Genomic DNA, 19,620 nt, shown 5'->3' on the forward strand with positions numbered 1-19,620 from the left:
CAGCTGTTCTTCGAGGGTCTAATGCTCCACACTCTTGTCTCCACTAGACTGGAAGATTGTGTGTAGCATCTGGCTGCAGTGCCAAGTTAGCCTCGACTTTGACAATGAGAGTTTCTGCAGATCTGCTGGGGCTGTGTCCTCAAGTTTTTCATCGAGTCATCCTGAGCTCTGCCTTGCTGGCTGCTTGAGCTGCAGAAGACCTCGTGGTTGGAATGAGTATTCTAAAGATGCCTTAAAAATCACCAGCAAAGGAGTTGGCAAAAGCAGGTTTAATGTAAAAGTGAAAGCAGGGTGAAGTTCAGGGGCAAGGTTCACTCCTGCTGTAGCCTAGACGGTTAAAGCACACAGAGTAAAAGCAGACTACACTCAATCTAAACCCAAAATCAACCCAGAATTGTCTTTGTGGAGGCTGGGGGAGAAGGGGAAAAAGAGCAAGGATGGGAAAGGATGAGTTGAGTCACAAGGTTCAGAGTCGACCCCCTTGCTCAGCTGGGGCCTGGACATGACCAGTGGCTTTATGCCTAAAGGTTTAACAGCAAACGTGACAGCATTTAATTGATAGCTTAAGTTAAACAATCTAACAAAAGATTCAGCCGGAATTTACCACAATGGTAACTAAGTACTTTAGATTGCTCAAAGTGGGACCTCGTTGTTTACAGTGCCCAGGGCACTGGAGCGGTAAAACTGTACAGTTGCAATGAAAGGAAGTACTGCGTGAGTACATAAATGCTGAACGCATTCTGGTTTGCATTGAAACTAACTTACACGTGTAGCCAAAGGTATAGCTTTATTTTTAATGTATGTACTGTATTGCTTTTGTTAAGCTAAGACAGCTCAATCTGTCACAAATAACACACAAATAACGAGTCCTATCCTGCTGAGCTCACAGCAAATATGCAGATTTCATTAGTTCTTATCCACATTTAAATGCCAAACCTTTTTGTATGTACTTTGTATGTAAGGCCTTATTGGAGAGAGGCAAATTAAAAAGATTATGAATTCATTACTGTAATGCGAGAATGTTACTGTAAAATGACTCAGTTGCGGATGTTGACACCGTTCTGAGTTTGAAATCCCTAGCAGGCTCTGGGATATTTTTTCGATACGTATGTTCAAAATTCAATCTTTAAACTCCAATTTCTGCGGCTGCCCCGCCCCGCGCGCGCCCCGAGGGGCGGGATCGGTCACGTGAGGGGGGACTCGGTCACGTGAGGGAGGACTCGGTCACGTGAGGGGCGCGCGGGGCCGGCCCCAGCATGGCGGCGTACCTGCAGTGGCGCCGCTTCGTCTTCTTCGACAGAGAGACCGTGAAGGAGCCGTCGGGGCCGGATGGGGCCGCTTCCAAGCCCTTCGCGCTGCCCCCGGGCATCGCAGTCTGCGACTCGGGTCGGGGAAGCCTCGTGTTCGGAGATATCCTGTGCGGGGCCAGGCGCTGTGGCCTGCGCGGGGTTCGGCCGAGCCGAGGCCGCGGTCGTGGGCGCTGTCTGGCGCGGGCTGGAGGCTGCTCCGGCCTTGGGAATGCGACAGCTTTCCGTTCTCGGCTGGGCTTTGTTTAGAAAAAAAACAAAACCCCAAACCGCCGCTGCATGTGTTGGTGCTCCGGGGTTGCTCTGCCAGGAGTCAGCAAAAAGCATGCAGATTCTTGTATGATCGGAGGTGTGGGTCTTTTTTTTTTTTTTTTTTTCCCCTTATGTGCCTTAACTGTGATCTAAATATGGAAGGTCAGATTTGGTTTTTGCCTCGTTCCCTTCAACTCAGCAGTTTCCAAGCTTACAAGCTAAGGGTCACACATCTGTACCAGCTGAAGCAGCACAGTATCCTGGTTTCTGTTGGTGAGGATGAAGAGGGTATTAATCCTTTGGTAAGTTAAATGACAAAGAGAGGAAAATGCATTTGTAATACGGGTCATAAAGACTATTGTGATGATCTCAGTTGCCCTTTCTTACCTTAGGTAGCTTGTTCATTCTGGGTGCTATAACATTTTGATGCCAGGTTGTGGCCTTCTAATACCCCATGTTTTGCTTATGCCAGATCATCGTTATTTGTAGGTGAAAGTCTGGAACCTGGAGAAACGAGATGGTGGTAATCCTCTTTGCACACGAATTTTTCCAGCAATACCAGGTAACAAGCCCACGGTTGTATCCTGCCTAACTGTCCACGAGAATCTTAATTTCATGGCTATCGGTAAGTAAAACTGAACTGTAATAGCTTAAGAAAAATATTGCAGTCCTTACTGAGAGGTAAGGAACGTGAATAGATAACACAAGAATCAGCATAGAGCGTCCTGATGATCTTTCTTCTCACTCAGTTGTTACATTATTCTCACAGAGATGTTGTGTATCTCATGCTATGGGAGAGCTCAAGAAGATAAATGCGTAAATTTAGCCTGAGTATATAGTTTGCACTAACAACTTTGACACTTGGAAGCACATATTTTTAGTTGGTGTCCTCTTTCCCTGCCAGTCGGTAAGGCTGCGTATTTATTGAACTTAGTACTAAATTTAGCTTCTGTTGGTACGGGAAAAAACATGAGTTTTGTGATACCTAATGTTACAGAGATATTTTTTCAAGCATGTTATAGAAACCTTTTTTGAAAGTAAAAAGCAAATTACCCTTTTTGGATTTAACTGTTCCTTTGTAATGGTTCTTGCTTAACTTCTGACAGAATAACAGCAGTAATGTTGTGAGACTACAAGTGCTCTCAGCTGACTTGGTCTCTACATTGAAATCAAAAAGCTTTCTCTGTGTGTATAGTGGTCTCCAACACTGGAACAACTTACAGGACTGGGGCTATTGGCAAGCTGTGAAAACTGCATGTTTTACTCTCTCTTAAAAAATCTCCCTCTGGTCTTTTTTACAGTGTGTAGTGCATTTTGAATAAGCAAGGGACTTGAAATTATAGTTACAGTTGCAGTACGGGAAGGCCATTCGTAAAACAGAATACAGACAGAGTCAAACAGAATTAATCTGCGTGTGAAGTTTGTGTGTGGAAAGCAAGTTAACCCTTGCTGAACAGTGCTATCCTTTGTGCATTTGTGTGACAGCTCTGAACTGTAACAAGTGTGGTGGGGGGTGATTTGGCAAAGATTGACTTGATATGAGAACCTGTGGCAATTCCCACTGCTTTACACCATGCTGCTGAGCATGGTGTTGTTGCTGACTGGAGCTTCCCTAAATTATGCTGGATAAAATTTCAGGTGTGTTGTATAAGTAATAGTTTAGTCCATCTGCTTCACCAGGTTTTGCAGATGGAAGCGTTGTACTCACTAAAGGAGACATCACTCGAGATCGGCATAGCAAGACCCAGCTCCTACATGAAGGCAGTTACCCGGTTACTGGCCTTGCTTTTCGACAGTCTGGCAAAACAACACATCTGTTTGTGGTGACCACCGAGAACATCCAGGTGAGAAGCTGGTCGAAAAAAATGCGGCTCTGACTTGCAAATTCGGTTGGCTTCAGAAGCTAGTTCAGAGCGATGCCCAAACCCTTGAGTTTCCTCTGTAGTCTTATATGCTTTCAGTGAAAGACTATCCTCACCTGGAGCTGGACACTCACGGTTGTGGATTGCGCTGTTCATCTCTCAGTGACCCCTCCCAGGATCTCCAGTTCATTGTGGCAGGAAATGAATGTGTGTACCTTTATCAACCAGACGAACGTGGCCCCTGCTTTGCCTTCGAGGGACAAAAGCTGATTGTTCACTGGTATCGGGGGTACCTCATCATTGTCTCCAAGGAGCGAAAGACTTCCCCAAAGTAGGGCTCCTCAAAACAGATGAGTTCTTTTTGCTCATGCAGCTTCATGCTTTTTCTCTTTGTCCTTCTTCCCTGTGAATCTTTGCTCTTGGGGGTGGATTGCAACTTTGTCAGACGCTGTTGAGTTCATCCAGACCCCTATATTGATTAACTTCCACTGCTAGAGTAGCACAGTTAAGCGTGCTGAATGAGTGGGATTTTTTTCCAGTCCTATGAATTTCTCAGTGTAACAGGATGATGGAGTTTGTGTATAAATACATGGTGGTTTCCCTCTGGGTCCACTTAGTTTAATTCTGTTTGTCTGGCTTTCTATACATCCCTAGTTTGAACAGGTATCAAGATTTCAAGTTATGTTCTTTTTGTTTTCTAAAACTTTTGCTCTCCAGGTCAGAATTTGCTGGGAACGAGGCACAGAATTCAGACAAACAAGTCCTGAATATCTATGACTTGTGCAACAAATTCATTGCATACAGCTCAATCTTTGATGATATAGTGGATGTCTTGGCAGAGTGGGGTTCTCTGTATGTACTGACCAGAGATGGGAAGATCCATGTACTGCAGGAGAAGGATACACAAACCAAACTCGAGGCATGTAACTATGTTTTCTTATTAGTCTCTGCCTTATGTCTGTAAGTTTGTACTGGCTCTGCAGACTGAAAAATGGAACCATTCAGGTAAGTGAGTTACATAATGAGTGACCTAATAGCTTTTCAGCATAACCAGTGTTGTAAGAAAATTGGTGTGTAAAAGCCCAAGCACATGTGTGCACTACGAAGAAGAAACAATTTGCTTCCCAGGTGCATTTTGAACTTGTTTTGTGGGGTAGTATTTCTCTCATACTGCTCTTACCATGTATTTAACAGATGCTGTTCAGAAAGAACTTATTTGAAATGGCCATTAACCTGGCCAAGAGCCACCACTTGGACAGCGATGGTTTGTCAGAGATTTTCCGGCAGTATGGCGATCATCTCTATAACAAGGGAAACCACGATGGAGCCATCCAGCAGTATATCCGGTAGGTGGGGGGTCCTGTGGAGCTGTGATGTTGTAGTACAGATAGGAGCAACATAGGCCTTGATTTCTCTTTCAGCCCAGGAGTCAAAGCAGTCCAAAACAAAAAAACGTATGACTCGAGGTGAAAATTCTACCTGTACAGAGAAAGATGTCAGTGAGACTAAAAGTCTTTGAACAAGTTGCTTGAAAATCGCTCTTTATACCTTAGGATAAAGTTCTTCTCTTTGATCACATTTTAACATGAAAAATGTAGGCTCATCGGGATGGAGTGGGGCCTGGTGACATCATTATAAAGAAGGGATCACTCTGTGCAAGACAGATGATGCAGTTTGACTATGTACGGCGGTCTTCTTGGAAAGTACTCAAACAGTTCAATGTCAGTTTTAAAACATCTTGGGTTTTTTAAAACTAGAGCTCAGAGCAGCCTTGTTTTGGGGCTTATTGAAAACTTCATGTTCAATTTTTAAAATGCCACAAAGTGTTACATTATTGTGGAGCTGAGGCTTCGGAGTCCCTGGCATCTAGTGAGAGTCAGCACATCTTTTTACCTTTGACTTGCTTTAACTGTCACAGTAACTAAACTGCGCCATGTGGGCATAAGCATTTAAAACTGAGTTATGTGACTGAAATGAAGGAAAATGTAGCTTTTGTTCCTCCTTCCCAGTTAGTTGTGCTCAGAGCCTAGTCTGTCTTCTCACTGCCACCTTAAAGGAAGATTAAGTCCTCGTATGCTATCATGGTCGTCCCAACTGAGGCCTTTGTATCAGTGTATGTGCAGATGGGTGCTCTTACACCGTAACTAGTTGTTGCTTCTGATGCATAGCTGAGCAGTCCCAAGAGGGTTAGTACCTGCTAAAGTTAAGGCTTCTCTCTGTTTTGTTGTTAATTTCTCCATTTATTTTGACTTCATGAGTATACAATATCTTATAACATGACTCTTCCCCTCACAGAACTATAGGGAAGCTAGAACCATCTTACGTTATTCGGAAATTCCTGGATGCTCAGCGTATCCACAACCTCACTGCTTATCTACAGATGCTCCATCTGCAGTCCCTGGCCAATGCAGATCATACTACACTTCTGCTGAATTGCTATACCAAACTCAAAGACAGCTCCAAACTGGAAGAGTTCATTAAGGTATTGGGGGCAGGTGGAATCATGCTACATTGTTATGTTATCATAATAATTTAAAAGGGGTAGTGGTGACATTTTAAGTTCCCTCCTGTAGGACTCTTAAGAGAGCAAATAATGAATTGACCACTCAATACCGTGGTTTTTGCTCCTTTATTTCCAAGCTCTTGCTTACATTCTCAGTTTGGTTGGTTTGTCATCTGGGTCTGGTGTGTGCTTGCTTCTGCCAGTGCAACTGGCAAGCAAATGAGAAGTGGTTCGACTCCTTCCTTTCTGCACGGGTGATTTTTCCCTTGCATGAGAGGTACCAAGCTGTGCCTGCTCGTGTTTTCCTCCTCTTACATAAATGATTACTGCTTCTGGACTGTTGGAATTTTTCTGAGGGACCATCTTTCTGCTTTTGTTCTCGGAGACAAGTGAGAGCGAGGTCCACTTTGATGTGGAAACGGCTATCAAGGTGCTTCGCCAAGCTGGTTACTACTCCCACGCCGTGTACCTGGCAGAGAAGCACGAGCATCATGAATGGTACCTCAAAATCCAGTTAGAGGACATCAAGGTGAGGAGACATAACTGCATGTGTGTTCTTATCTGGGACAATACCAATTCTCTAGCCTCCTCTTCAGTGAGAATACCATTTCACTGACTTCTTTGCTGAGGATAGCATGCTGATGAGAGCAGCAGCAACAATATTTGTTGCTGTTGGTGTGTTGCCGTTCTGCTTTTGGCTTGTGTGTTAGACTAGGTGTGGAAATCACAAGGTCTTGTTTTCTTTCAGATGTGGCTTTTTTCAGTGCCATTTAAGAGGAGGGAGGGCGGTTAGTTGGGGATTTATCTAAATGTTTCCCCCAGGCTACATCCAGTCTTTTTCCCTGAGGAGGAAAATGAGCAGGAATAGTGAACTAGGTGATAACTCAAAGTAAACAGTATTTGCTGCATACTCACAGCATGTCTTCAATGCTTTCTGGCCTAACATCAAGTTGAGAGCAGAAGCGAATGTCCTGTGATTATTTTGCTGTCTGTCTCCACAGAACTACCAAGAGGCTTTGCACTACATTGGAAAACTGCCCTTTGAACAGGCAGAGAGTAACATGAAGCGGTATGGTAAAATCCTGATGCACCATGTCCCTAATGAGACCACTGAATTGCTGAAGGTCCTTTGCACTGATTACCGGCCCTCGGGAGGTAATGAAGGCCCTGGGATGCTGGAAGGAAAAAAGGTATGGTTTGTGTTGACTGAGAGTTGTTGCTCTCCAGTAGTAACTTTGCAATGAGTGCTTCTGCATGCCTTGTGTTGCCAGCCTGATGTTTTAGTTACAATGAAAATTATACCTAAATATACTCTGCTCAGGTGAGACCCCACCTGTAGTACTGTACCTAGCTCTGGAACCCTTAGCACAGAAAAGACATGGACCTTTTGGAGTGGGTCCAGAGGAGGGCTACAAAAATAATCAGAGGGATGGAACACACCTGCTCTGAAGAAGGGCTGAGTGAGCTGGGGTTGGCCAGTGTGGAGAAGGGAAGGCTTCAGGGAGACCTCATTGCAGCCTTTCAGTACTCAAAAGAGTTTTATAAGAAAGATGACGACAAACATTTTTATTGGGTGTTGTGATGGTGCAAGAGGTAATGGTTTTTAAGTAAAAGAGGGCAGATTTGGACTAGATAGAAGGAAGGAACTTTTCATAATGAAGGTGGTTGCCCAGAGAAGTGGTAGATGGCCCCATCCCTGGAAACAAATACTCGAGTCAGGTTGGATGAGGACCTGAGCAACCTGATAGAATTGAAGATGTCCCAGCTCATTGCAGGGGTGTTGAACTAGATGACATTTAAAGTTCCCTTCCAACCCAAATTATTCATTGATTCTATGAGAAGCTCCATCCTGGTGTACTGGTAGTCCTAGACACAGGGGACCTATTAAAGCTATTGTTCCCGATTGATCCTTGATGTAGTCGGCATCCTGTATTGTGCTGTATCTATCCTGTCTGAGACTCTGGAAGTGAACATTCCTCATGGCAGGGAGGAAGCACCGGTATGGCTTAGACTGATGTGGGTGCTTGTCTTTTTCTGACTTTTTTACAGGCTAATTCAGAGGAGTTCATCCCAGTCTTTGCAAACAACTCCCGAGAACTGAAAGCTTTTCTGGAGCACATGACTGAAGTGCAGGCTGACTCTCCACAGGGTGTCTATGACACTTTACTGGAACTTCGATTGCAGAACTGGGCACATGAACAAGATGAGCAGGTTTGAGCTCCTCGAGCATTGTGTTTTGAGGGAGAGATTTGTTGTTTATGAGTAATATTTGTGTTCCTGCAATGCCCTTTCCAGCTGGGCATTGACAACATGAGGCAATACATCTGCTGTGCTGGACAAATAGCACAGAAATGGGAAAGCAGTTTAGTAGCTGGGGGATTATTCTTTTCAGAATGGCTGAGCTTGTTTTGTTTGAATCTCATTTAAAAACAGATTCCAGACAATACAGCCTCTGTGAGCAGATGCCTTGCCCACAAAGCTATATCTACTTGTTTGCCTAGATCTGTAAGGATGTTGACTGTTTGGGCAAAGAAAATCATGTCCTGTTTGCTTAAAAGGGTTAAAGAACAAGTACCAAAACTGACCTCTGTGAAAGAGCTGCAAATTGTCAGGTCTTAGTGCAAAATAGTGTGTATGTGGGTGTGCCTGTGTTCCTCTTCTTGACCTCTCCCCTTTCTTTGTAGATCAAGGAGAAGTTGCACAATGAAGCCCTCACCCTCCTGAAGAGTGGACGGTTCAAAACAGTCTTTGATAAGGCCTTGGTCTTATGTCAGATGCACAGTTTCAAGGATGGTGTTCTGTACCTCTATGAGCAGGGCAAACTGTGAGTGTTACTCTTGTCTTTAGAGTCCTGTTCTTCCCCTCTTGCCCCCACTGGAGCGATTTCTGAGCCATAAATGTCTGTACCATCAACAGTAGTGACCTCTTTAGTGTCTCAAGATGGGAACGGTAGATGATTTCTCTGCAGAAATACCTCACTGTTAAAGCAAGGCAGTTACATAGAGTGAAAAAAAGACTTGTCTTTGACTTCTCTGTGAGTCTGGGGATTGCATGGCTGGGTGAAAACCTGAGGTCCCTGTAACAATTCAAAGGGTGAGATGGATCGTTGCAGCTGATGAGTCTTTCTCTCAAAGTTTCCAACAGATCATGCACTACCACATGCAGAATGAGCAGTACAAGAAGGTGATCGAGGTGTGTGAGCTGTATGGAGACCAAGAGGCTTGTCTCTGGGAACAGGCTCTTGGCTACTTTGCGCGGAAGGAGGAGAACTGCAAAGAGTTTATTGCTGCAGTGCTGAAACACATCGAGAACAAGAATCTTATGCCTCCACTGCTTGGTAATGATACGTGACACCCAACCCCCAGCCTCCCCTGCAATAAAACCGCAACCCAAGCGAAAACCAGAAAAACAAACCGCAGAAGACTCCAACCCAGACTAGTTTGTAGTGCTTTCTGTAGATCAGACATTAGAGAGAAGAATCAATGAAATTGGAGCCTACCATTTGAAGTAATAACCTGCTCTATAGGGAAAAGCGATGTCAGTCACAGCTCCCTAGTTAGGAAACAAGATCTGCGGTATCAGTGAGATGTCTCGTACATGATGTTTGTTCTGTCAGTGTGGGGCAGTGAAGGGCTTGCTGAAACTCTTGTTGTGCCTTGGTGGAGAACTAGAATCCAATCCACTACTAGATCCTTCCTTTGTCCCTTTTGGTCTGAGCTATCCAGACGTGCTCCCAGTTGCCATTTCTGGAGATGCCAAACTGAAAGAGAATCTTTTAAGTGAGCTCTTCCAGCTCCATGGGAATGCCAACTGTCTTTGCCTGTAAGTGGCCTTTCCCAGGAAAGCAGTCTGTCCTGGCAGTACAAGCATAGGTGCAGTTTTTGTGCTTGTGTTAGTAAACTAACATCTCAGTTGCTCTCAGTTGTGCAGACGCTGGCTCATAACTCCACAGCCACCCTGTCTGTGATTAAGGATTATCTTGTCAACAAGCTGCAGAAGCAAAGCTGCCAGATAGAGCAAGATGAGCAGAGAATTCAGAAATATCGAGAAGAAACTATGAGGATCCGCCTGGAAATTGAAGAGCTAAAAGCAAGGTGCAGGACTGTGTGCTGTCTTGTCTAGTCCTATACAAGGACAGAACTGCTGTTTTCTTTTAGTAAAGTGTTGTTTGTCTTTCTCATGCTTCTCCATCTCATCACTCTCTCAGTCCCAAGATTTTTCAGAAGACCAAGTGTAGCATTTGCACCAGTGCATTGGAGCTGCCTTCAGTCCACTTCCTGTGCGGTCATTCCTTTCACCAGCACTGCTTTGAAAGCTACTCTGAGAGTGATTCGGAATGTCCTACTTGCATGCCAGAAAACCGCAAAGTGATGGACATGATCCGAGCCCAGGAGCAGAAGAGAGATCTGCACGACCAGTTTCAGCATCAGGTAGGTTAACATTGCCTATCTTACCAAGCTGAAATAAATAGAGTTTAGATTAATTTACAGACCTGTGGAGGCTGGTAAAGATAGGCAAGGCTTGAAAGTATTTTGTGTAAACAAGGTTATGTTAACTGAATAATGAGGCATTAGACTCTAGGGTGACCGCGTTGTGTAAAGGGCATGAAGAGTCACTGTTGCTCTGCAAAGATGAAAGAGAGAATCTGTTCTCACCTGACCCTCAGATGGGTCGAGACCTACTGGTCAGTGTGACAGCTGGTCAACAATTGCATAGAACAAATTAGGAAGAAAGGGAAAAGAATAGCGTGAATCGGAATGGGGACAGCACCAAAATGTTGCATCTACCTTGTGTTCGCCAAGGATGAAATGATGAGTGTGAGAATGGGACATCAGCGGGAAAACGTTAACATATGCGGAAACTAGAGCAGCTGAAGCACTCACCTTCCTGCTTAATTCAGTTGCTCCTTACCTCCTTGGTGCATGGCTCAAATGTGGGGTTGAACCAGGAACTGGAATGGCCAGTGTCAGAAAATCTAGCAGGTTCTTCTGCTATACCCAGCCCTTGCATGGAATCAGCAAGGAGCCAGGGACTGACATGGGCTGCCTTGTCCCCTAAGCCAGAAGCTTGTAAGTGCAGGGAGAGAAAGGAAGGGGGCTAGAGGCAAGAGGCTCTGGAGGCTTTTGCTGATGCTGCCACTTTGTGTCTGGCAGCTCAAGTGTTCAAACGATGGCTTCTCAGTCGTTGCTGACTACTTTGGTCGCGGCGTCTTCAATAAGCTCACCCTGATCACGGACTTGCCCTCAGGAAAGACAGCTACGACCATCGAGGCTGGCCTGCAGCGGGAGCTGCTCATCCACACCAAGCGCAGTACCTGACCCCAGCCCCTGTCTGCACGTCCTCTCGTGTTGTACGGGGTCCCCCGCTGTGTCCTCGGCCACCTGTATTTGGCTTCACCCCTTGGCCCCCAATAAACCAGGCTGGCCGGGCAGTGCCGCAGCGCGGCCCTCATTGACCGGCCCGGCTGGGCAGCGCTCCGGGAGCGGGGCCCTCATTGACCGGCCCGACCGGGCAGCGCGGCCCTCACGGACCGGCCCGGCCGGCAGCGCTCCGGGAGCGGGGCCCTCACGGACCGGCCCGGCCGGGCAGCGCGGCCCGCACGGACCGGCCCGGCCGGGCAGTGCTCCGGGAGCGGGGCCCTCACGGACCGGCGCCCTCACGGACCGGCCCGGCCGGGGAGTGCTCCGGGAGCGGGGCCCTCACGGACCGGCGCCCTCACGGACCGGCCCGGCCGGGGAGTGCTCCGGGAGCGCGGCGGGGGCGGGGCCGGGCCGGGGGCGGGGCTTTTCCAGCGCCGCGGCTGCTGCGGGCGCGCCGGTGACGCGGTTGGGGCGGCGAGGGCGCGGCCGCCGGTCACGTGGGGGGTGCGGGGCCGCGCGGCGCTGAGGGCCGGTGGCCATGGCGGAGCCGGGGGCGGCAGCCGGGGGCCGGGGGCGAACGGAGTCCGGCGGGGGGGCCGACGCGGCGGGCGCTGACCCGCTGCTGCCGCGGGGAGAGAACGGCGTGGATGGCAGAGCGGTCCGCGTGGGCACCCGCCGGAGCCAGGTAGGCAGCGGCGGGGCTGGGGCGCGGGGAGTGCTCCCGCCCAGGCACCCGGTTCGTCCCGGCCAGCGCAGGGTCTGCTTGCTTCTCGGGGCTGAGCAAGGGGCTGAGCTTCCTGAGTTAGCGCGTTTCGGCTCCTGCCTTGGAACTCCGGGAAGAAGTTTGGAAAGCGCTTCCTTCGGAACCCAGGGGACGATCAGTGCAGGGGCCGGGGGCGGCGGCGCGGGTCTCTCCCGGGGCCGGCTGGGACTGTGCGATTTGCAAGGTGTGTGCAGCTCTTGGAGGGAAAACCCGCCAACGACTGACGGTTGCAGCCCGCTCAAAGGCCAGGGGAGAGACACATCCAGAGATAGAGGAGGTATCTCTTGCCAGCGGGCTACAGCAGGGAGGAGCAGCCTCGCAAAGAGAGATAAGCGACCCTCAGGCCTTTGCGCTGAGATAATCTCGTTCCTTTCGGTAGCACGTTTTAGGAAGAATTCCGTGCTGTCCCAAAGGTATTTTATGTAGACATCAGGACAAGGGAGATAGCCGTGCATGTGTGCTACCTCATGTAGTAACCTGAGGCTTTTGGGGCGCTTTACAAAGGGAGGCAGCTACTTACATTCATTGTATTTGTAGGGAACCGCAGTACTGAGCAAAGGGTCCTGAGCCCTTCGCGGGGAGACAAGCTGAAACTCATCTGTAGTTGCTCCAGTCTGCCGCTGCTTGCATGTGCGGAAAGATGAGAAACTAGCGATTGTATTTTACTTGCTTCTGGTTTTCTTATGCAATAGAATGTTCTTCGTGCAGTTTACTGCTTTGATATTTGTTTTTTGCTGTACGCGATGATGTAAGCTGTTACTTGTGTGAGTGTGTGTTTGTAGAACCTCTAACTAGGTCTTTGTTCTTACAGAGGATAAGTAACTTGTATTTGACACTAACTGTGGACTTTTCCACCAGTTCAGTGAAATCCTACTGGCTTCTCCCAAAGCTTGCAGTATTGGTAAAATTCATACTCTTAGAGAAAGCAGGAGGCTTTAGCCCTAACCTTAAGCCTAGCCCAGTGTGCAATATGACTTGTTCTTTCATCACTGAGCAACAGAATAATGGTTTCGTGTACTTTTCTGCCTACTTGCTGATGAGCGTTCCTTATTCAGCAGTCGTGTTCCACATACGTGAAACCAAGAAGTGGCAGCATGCGAATCATGATCTGTAGGCTTCTGTTGTAGTCACTCTCCCTAACTGATAAATTCATTGCAGTGTTTCATCAGTGGTTGCATCACAGCAGCGCTGAACATGGGGAAGATGTTGTGGCACTTCAGGCAATAAAAGAAGTTCTTCAGTGAAGTGCTCTGGTCATTATAGGAGTTCACACAGTTCAAGGGGTCTGTACCTATGAGTGATTTTACTCGAGGCAACCTGCTTCTAATGCTTTTCATTTAGAGAGAATGTATTGGTCATGCGTGCCTGGCTGTCGAAGAATGGCAAAGCCTCCTTAGCTACTGTACGGACAATGTGCTCTTTCTTTAGGACTTTGTTTTCTGCTTCCTTGTAGCTGGCCCGGATTCAGACTGATAGTGTAGTTATGATGCTCCGTGAGCTATACCCCGACCTCTGCTTTGAGATTGGTAAGTTTTTTTTTGGATGTTGCCCTGGGGTAGATGGCAGCAGGAGCCAGTGGGTTATCTTTGTGTGCAAGAGGTGTGTGTACCGTCAGGAGGAGGAGGTCTGTCTAAGTTTATCTAAGAGTGCCATCTGAATTCAGTTCAGCTGTGTGGCTGAGCAACTGCTGCTGCTGGTTTCTTCTAGGGGAGAAAGATGGATTTCATAAGCTCTTAAAGATTTAGGTGCTGAGTATGCAATGGAGTTGGTGTTGTGTTTGCTCCATTTGCAAACCTGGTATTTTGGCTGCACCCCACTGAACATTAGGGGCATTTTCTGGTCGGGGGCTCAAGGCTTTCAACAGGAATAACGGAAGCTCAGCCTTGCACTGAAGAGAACTCCTTTATATGTGTTCACGGGCACTCCAGAGACAGACTGTGGCAGGTTCCATTGGGCCAGCTCTTCCCCAAACCTGCCCTCTTTCCCCTTGCTTTGTTTTTAAGGACAGTGAAAGAAGTCTCAATTTCACTTGTTTTCAGTGCAGTGAATTTCTAGAAGTGAGCTGCTCTTGTATTGAGCTTGAGTCAGTGTTCACGCAGTAGTGTGTGACACTTCATGGCATTTTGCCTAGCTGTTTTCAGCCTAAGCCCAGTGCTTTTGTCAAGCCTCATGTTTTACCTGTACTGTCTCTGAGCAGTGGCCATGTCAACAACTGGGGACAAGATCTTGGATACAGCGCTTTCCAAGGTAAAGGATCTGTTCTTCCTTTATTCAAGAACTAATTGTATTTATGTTATATTGGCAGATGCTTCTTTTGTGATTCATGTTCTTCCATTTATGTGTAGATTGGAGAGAAGAGCCTCTTCACCAAAGAGTTGGAAAATGCACTTGAAAGAAATGAGTAAGATCTTATTGTTTTGTCTTTCTGCTTGGCATTTGGTGCTTTTTGGACGTATGTAGCTTGCTGCATAGGTTATCTACTTTCCTTCAGTCCTGGTACCTCTCAGGCTAAAAAAATCCTTTGATTACTGTCCTTTTTTTCCACATTTTTCTCTCTACCCTGGGCTTAGGCCATGTATTTTGAAGTGGAGTTGTTGCGTCACTTGGTCTGCCCCAGTTGGGTTTTCTTCTGTGATTTGTGTATTACGTGCTGTGATACACATGGAGGATGTAATCTCATATGATTCCTGCTTATGAATATATTTTTTTAAAAATACTTTGCTGGTTGGTGGTAATGTATTGCAAAACAGATTTATTGGCATCATGTTAACATTTAGAAACATATGCAAGCTAAATGTGCAGGAGAATTTGGCATGGGCAAATTGTGCTATGTTCTGTGCAACTTCTCCCTACAAAAAACCTTGGTTCAGGTGCCTGAGCAGAGAGAGATTAGTGCTGGTTTTGTGGGTTTGAGGTGTTGGGGGATCTTTGTTGTTACTTAATCTCTCTCTCTTTTCAATATTCTGAGGAGGGTTTCAGTGGTGCCTTAGTTAAAGTATGTTTAAAAACAAAGGTATTCTTCTGCATCTCTGCCACATAGCTAAATCATACTGCATTTTCAGTGAAGTTGGTGAAAAAATATTGGCGACTCAAGTGTTTACAGTTATGCTTGATTCCTGTGTGACAAAGCAAGGTAGCCTGTAGTTTGGCTCGCTGTTAGTTTAAGTTTGAAGCATAATACCAACCCACATACCAATGCATTTTGGTATGGTGAGTGTCTCTGTGTGAACATCTCCAGCATCTTCCCCTCATTCAAATTTATTGTTAAGTGCCTTTCGTCACTGGGTAGGGGGAAAAGAGAGACAGAGAAAGGTGAAGTAGCTTTTTTGGAGTAACACAAAAACTCTATAGTAATCCTGTCTATGAAATCCTGAAATTCTTCTCTCTTCTCCAAATTAATTCCCAGAATGGGTTCAAACTTTTCTGTAGGTGACCTGCAGGTCTCTGGTAGATTGCCACAGGAGCTCAACCACCTGTTCTCTCATTACTGTCATCTAATTTTTAGAGTTGACCTTGTGGTTCACTCCTTGAAGGACCTGCCAACTTCTCTTCCTCCTGGTTTTACCATCGGCGCTGTCTGCAAGTAAGTGTGGACACGAGGCTTGGCTCTCTGAGGGTCTTGCATTTTATAGTGTTGATGAAGGAGAGCAAAGCCAGCATAGGTCCTTTTAGGTGTTCAAAGTTTCCTGTGATTAATCTCCAAAACAGCGAAGCTCTAGTGGAATACTAGAGCTGCCCTGGTGTTCCGTAGCTAGCAGGTGTGCTGGAAATTCTTGCTCTTACAGTGATGATGGAGTGTTTTGGAGCCAGAGGCAGTTCTTCCAGGAAATAGTAGCAGAACCGTTGAGCTTAACAGCCTCGCTTTAAATGATGTGTCAGGCATTCTGCACTTGCATTGTTTTGCAGAAGGGAAAACCCACTTGACGCTGTTGTCTTTCATCCCAAAAACTGCGGAAAAACACTGAGCCTCCTTCCTGAAAAGAGGTGAGTGGGAGAAGAAGGGGAAGACAGGTGTAAAAACAGAAGGGGTCAGTTGGTTGATACTTTCAAGTCAGTCAGTTCCTTGCTTTATCCTGTAGTGGTTTTTACACTGCCTTTTGTGAGCATTTCACAGACATTAACCTGGACCCACTTTCTGGAAAGAGTAACACTGTCTCAGGGGAGTGCTGCATGCTGAGTGAGGTTCATTTCTTAAGCCACTCTTGAGTGGCAGTGCTTTCTCAAGTTAGAACCTTTCTTGCCACGATCTCTTGAGTGAATTCCTTCTCCTTTGTATTGTGCCTACTGCTGGGGAATGCATACAATGCAGACAAGGTGTCTGGTGCAGCATTTTGGCTTTTGTGGACCTGAACTGTGCTTTTGTTCTCACTCAGCCAGTTCTGATTTCTTCCTTGTTGTTTGGCATTACTTTCTTGTGGTTTCTCCGTTTTTAATTACCTGTCTTTTCATAGAGGTTATTGGAATCTTTTGTCTGAGGCAGATGAGTGAAATTACTGAGATTAAGGTAGCTATTAGAAATTATTTTTTTATATGTTAAAGTGAAAGAAATAAACTAGCTGTGACACAAAGACTTGAGCTTCTGTGCATCTGGATAGCAGGAAAATCACGTCTGGTGTAGGTTTCAGGTTATCAAGAGGAGGAAGCAGGACACATACTGATTTCATCAGTCTCATGACCAGTGACAGGACTCAAGGAAACTGCATGAAGCTGCATCAGGGGGGGTTTAGGTTGGATATCAGGAAAAGGTTCATCGCCCAGAGAGAGGTTCAGCACTGGAACAGGCTCCCAGGGGAAGTGGTCACGGCACCAAGCCTGACAGAGCTCAAGGAATGCTTGGAAAATGCTCTCAGGCACATGGTAGGATTCTTGGGTTGTCCTGCACAGGGCCAGGAGTTGGAACTCGATGATGCTGAAGGGTCCCTTCCAAATCAGCGTACAATATAATTCTATGATGAGAAGTGAACAGCATGTATCTCGAGAAAGGAAATGCTCACTGCCCAGACTCGCAGTTTTCTGTGGTTTCCAGTGATATACTCCAAGGTCTTCTGCTTACTATATTTCTGTCTTTGATGAAGTTCCTCCATTTTAGTCACTTCATCACTTAGTTGTCTGGCTTTGTGTCTTGGGGTGATTTTATGGTGATGCTTTATTCCGTCTGCTTTATGCCCAGGAAACACTTGCTGTAGCTTTAAGATGGACCCCTAGAGTGGGGCGGGGAGCCTTGGGCTCCTGCTCGGCCTCTGTTCAATCTCTCTCTGGGTGCTTGGGACAGAGTGGATCGGGACACTACATTGTTCCTTTTGTTGGATTGGGTTTTTGGCTAGCGTGAAGCAAAAAGGTTTTTTCCCTCTCCCTTCCCCTAGCCTCGAGGCTGTACTGGGACTCCTCTTGGCGGTTTGGTTTTTTTTTTGGTTTTTTGGGTTTTTTTCCTTGAATTCTTTCGGCTTGGCTTGGTTTTTTTCTTTTTGGCCTGTTCGGGGAGCCGGTGGGACTGCCCCGAACCCGAGACCTCGGAGGAGCTCAACCAACACGAGAAAAGGACATTAAAATCCACCAACTTCAGCTGCTGCAAGGAGAAGACCCACGCCAGAAATCCGGCAGGTTCCCAGCTGCTGGGAACTCTTTTCTCCTCCCACCTCCAGAGCCAAAAGAAGGGCACTCGCCGTCTTTGCCCCTTGGCCACGCAGTGGGGGGAGGGGGTGTGAGGTTCAAATTTTTTTGCTTTTCGGTTTTTTTTCTTTCGCTTTTAGAGGAAACGCTTATTCCAGGGTGTTTTCTCCTGAAATTTGTCTCCAAAACCGAGACACTTTGTCCGGTTCATTTTGGTGCAGCAGAGTCTTTTTTTCTGTGATAAATGCTGTCTTTCAGTGAGGTTTCATCAATCCTTGACGGTGGCGAGGGGCTGCTCTCCAGAAGCATATCCTGTAAATTGGCTCCTTGGGGGTTGCTTCAGACACGCTTTATGCTAAACTGCACAGAGTGGTTTTCTTTCTGCTAAGGAGATACAAATCACTGACGGGTTTTTAGATCTTCATGTCAATTAAAAAATAAAAGTTACCATTTGTTTCCTTGAGATTTCTGTCATGTACTTGGCTGGAGGTAATTGTTAGGAGTGTGCTGGATTTCAGTGATCATATTTTTCCCTGCAGTGTGATTGGAACCAGTTCACTTCGGAGAGCGGCTCAGCTCAAGAAGAAATTCCCTCATTTAGAGTTCAGGGATATTGTATCCTTTCCTAGCAAGCTGTGGGAGCTGGGTAAAGCTGCAAACAGGAAAGTATAACTTTGTGGAAAATCTAGATTCAAGGCTGTTTGTACCACCTGACTTACAAGAACAAACTGCTTCCTCAAAGGCTGCTCTCCTCTCCCCTGTTCTGAGGGGTATGTACCACTGCAGCCATCCTGTCCTCTGCTTCCTCTGAGGCTGTGAAGAAGCGGAGGGCCTTGGTCTAGCTAAGGTTCAGCATACTGATGTATATACTGTACTGGTGAGTTGTACGTTATGCAGTGTTTGAAAAACTGCATGACGGTGCTTCCCATGTGTTTGTCAAGGGCATGTGACCAAATGTTGTTGGGTTTCCAGTAACCCTGGGTGCGGTTTGGACCACTACTTCTGATCTGGGTGGCTGAACTCCTGAGAAAAGGCATTGTTACTTCAGTTGTAGGAGCAGAGTTCTTTGCAGTGCAGGAGGAGTTGGGTGCTAATAGTGTACTTAGATGGCACGCATATCTTTGTAGACTCAGTGCTTGAAGTAATATTCCATAATACTTGGCAAAATTCTATCTTAGGAAACAATTGTCCATATTTAACACTTCTTTCAGGATGGTACTGACATTCTCATTTGGAGACTGTTGGATTCTGTATGGTCTGTAAAGACTCAAGTGGTTGTAGGACTGTTTGCCTGCTGTTTCTATGCTTCCTTAATCATTTCTACAGAGAGGAAACTTAAATACCCGTTTAAAGAAGCTAGATGAGAAGGAAGACTTCAGTGCCATTGTCCTCGCTGCTGCTGGGCTGAAGAGAATGGGCTGGGAAGATCGCATTGGCCAGGTGAGGCTCAGCAAAGCCAAAAATACCGTTCTCTGCTGAGCTATCAACTGTTTCCCTTTCAGACCTTGTGGCTGTGTCCGAGATAAGCATGCAGTCTGCTGACTCCATTGCCATGTTAGCTTTTATTTGAGGCACTTCAGGAAGGAGTGGTTGGGTTTTTTGGTTGGTTGCTTTTTTTCTTCATACAGAAATTTTTCATGTTCAGCTTTCCATGGTTCAGTAACAGTTTGTAATCTGACCAACACAGCACTTGTGTCTAGCAACACAGCAGTGCTCAAGACTGAGATTTTAGCGATTAGCTAATTCACAAAGTGTTACACTCCAGTTGATGAAAAGTGCATTATCTCACTTTAGTGGTGGAAACACTGAGGCATGGGAAGGGAGAGGTGATATTTCTTTGGTCCGACATGAAATCAGTCGGTATTAGAGACGGGAATCTGGCTCTTGTTTCCTGTATTCTGGACAGTGCAACTTGAGTTAACTCTTGATTTTACTTTCTTTCAGCTCCTAAGCCCTGAAGATT

At 46.4% G+C, this 19,620-nt stretch overlaps 2 protein-coding genes across 2 annotated transcripts; both read left to right on the forward strand.

The window, feature by feature from the left end:
* Positions 1 to 1,222: 1,222 nt before the first annotated feature.
* Positions 1,223 to 11,355, forward strand: VPS11 (VPS11 core subunit of CORVET and HOPS complexes). Its single transcript, XM_032133615.1, has 16 exons — positions 1,223 to 1,410; positions 1,713 to 1,861; positions 2,049 to 2,184; positions 3,240 to 3,403; positions 3,505 to 3,752; positions 4,139 to 4,340; positions 4,616 to 4,767; positions 5,717 to 5,903; positions 6,310 to 6,453; positions 6,926 to 7,114; positions 7,974 to 8,135; positions 8,609 to 8,748; positions 9,059 to 9,261; positions 9,847 to 10,018; positions 10,132 to 10,354; positions 11,078 to 11,355. The coding sequence occupies exons 1-16, from the start codon at positions 1,257 to 1,259 to the stop codon at positions 11,240 to 11,242; spliced, it is 2,790 nt and encodes a 929-aa protein (XP_031989506.1). The 5' UTR covers positions 1,223 to 1,256; the 3' UTR covers positions 11,243 to 11,355.
* A 443-nt stretch (positions 11,356 to 11,798) lies between these two features.
* HMBS (hydroxymethylbilane synthase) lies at positions 11,799 to 19,616 on the forward strand (the record flags this gene model as incomplete). Its single annotated transcript, XM_032133580.1, has 9 exons — positions 11,799 to 11,969; positions 13,501 to 13,573; positions 14,245 to 14,294; positions 14,393 to 14,448; positions 15,553 to 15,630; positions 15,954 to 16,031; positions 18,197 to 18,272; positions 18,984 to 19,097; positions 19,602 to 19,616. Coding segments are annotated over exons 1-9 (687 nt in total), but the record flags the coding sequence as incomplete, so codon positions are not given.
* Positions 19,617 to 19,620: the final 4 nt, after the last annotated feature.

The sequence above is a fragment of the Corvus moneduloides genome, chromosome 25 (genome assembly GCF_009650955.1).
Source record: "Corvus moneduloides isolate bCorMon1 chromosome 25, bCorMon1.pri, whole genome shotgun sequence".
Classification (NCBI taxonomy): Eukaryota; Metazoa; Chordata; class Aves; order Passeriformes; family Corvidae; genus Corvus; species Corvus moneduloides.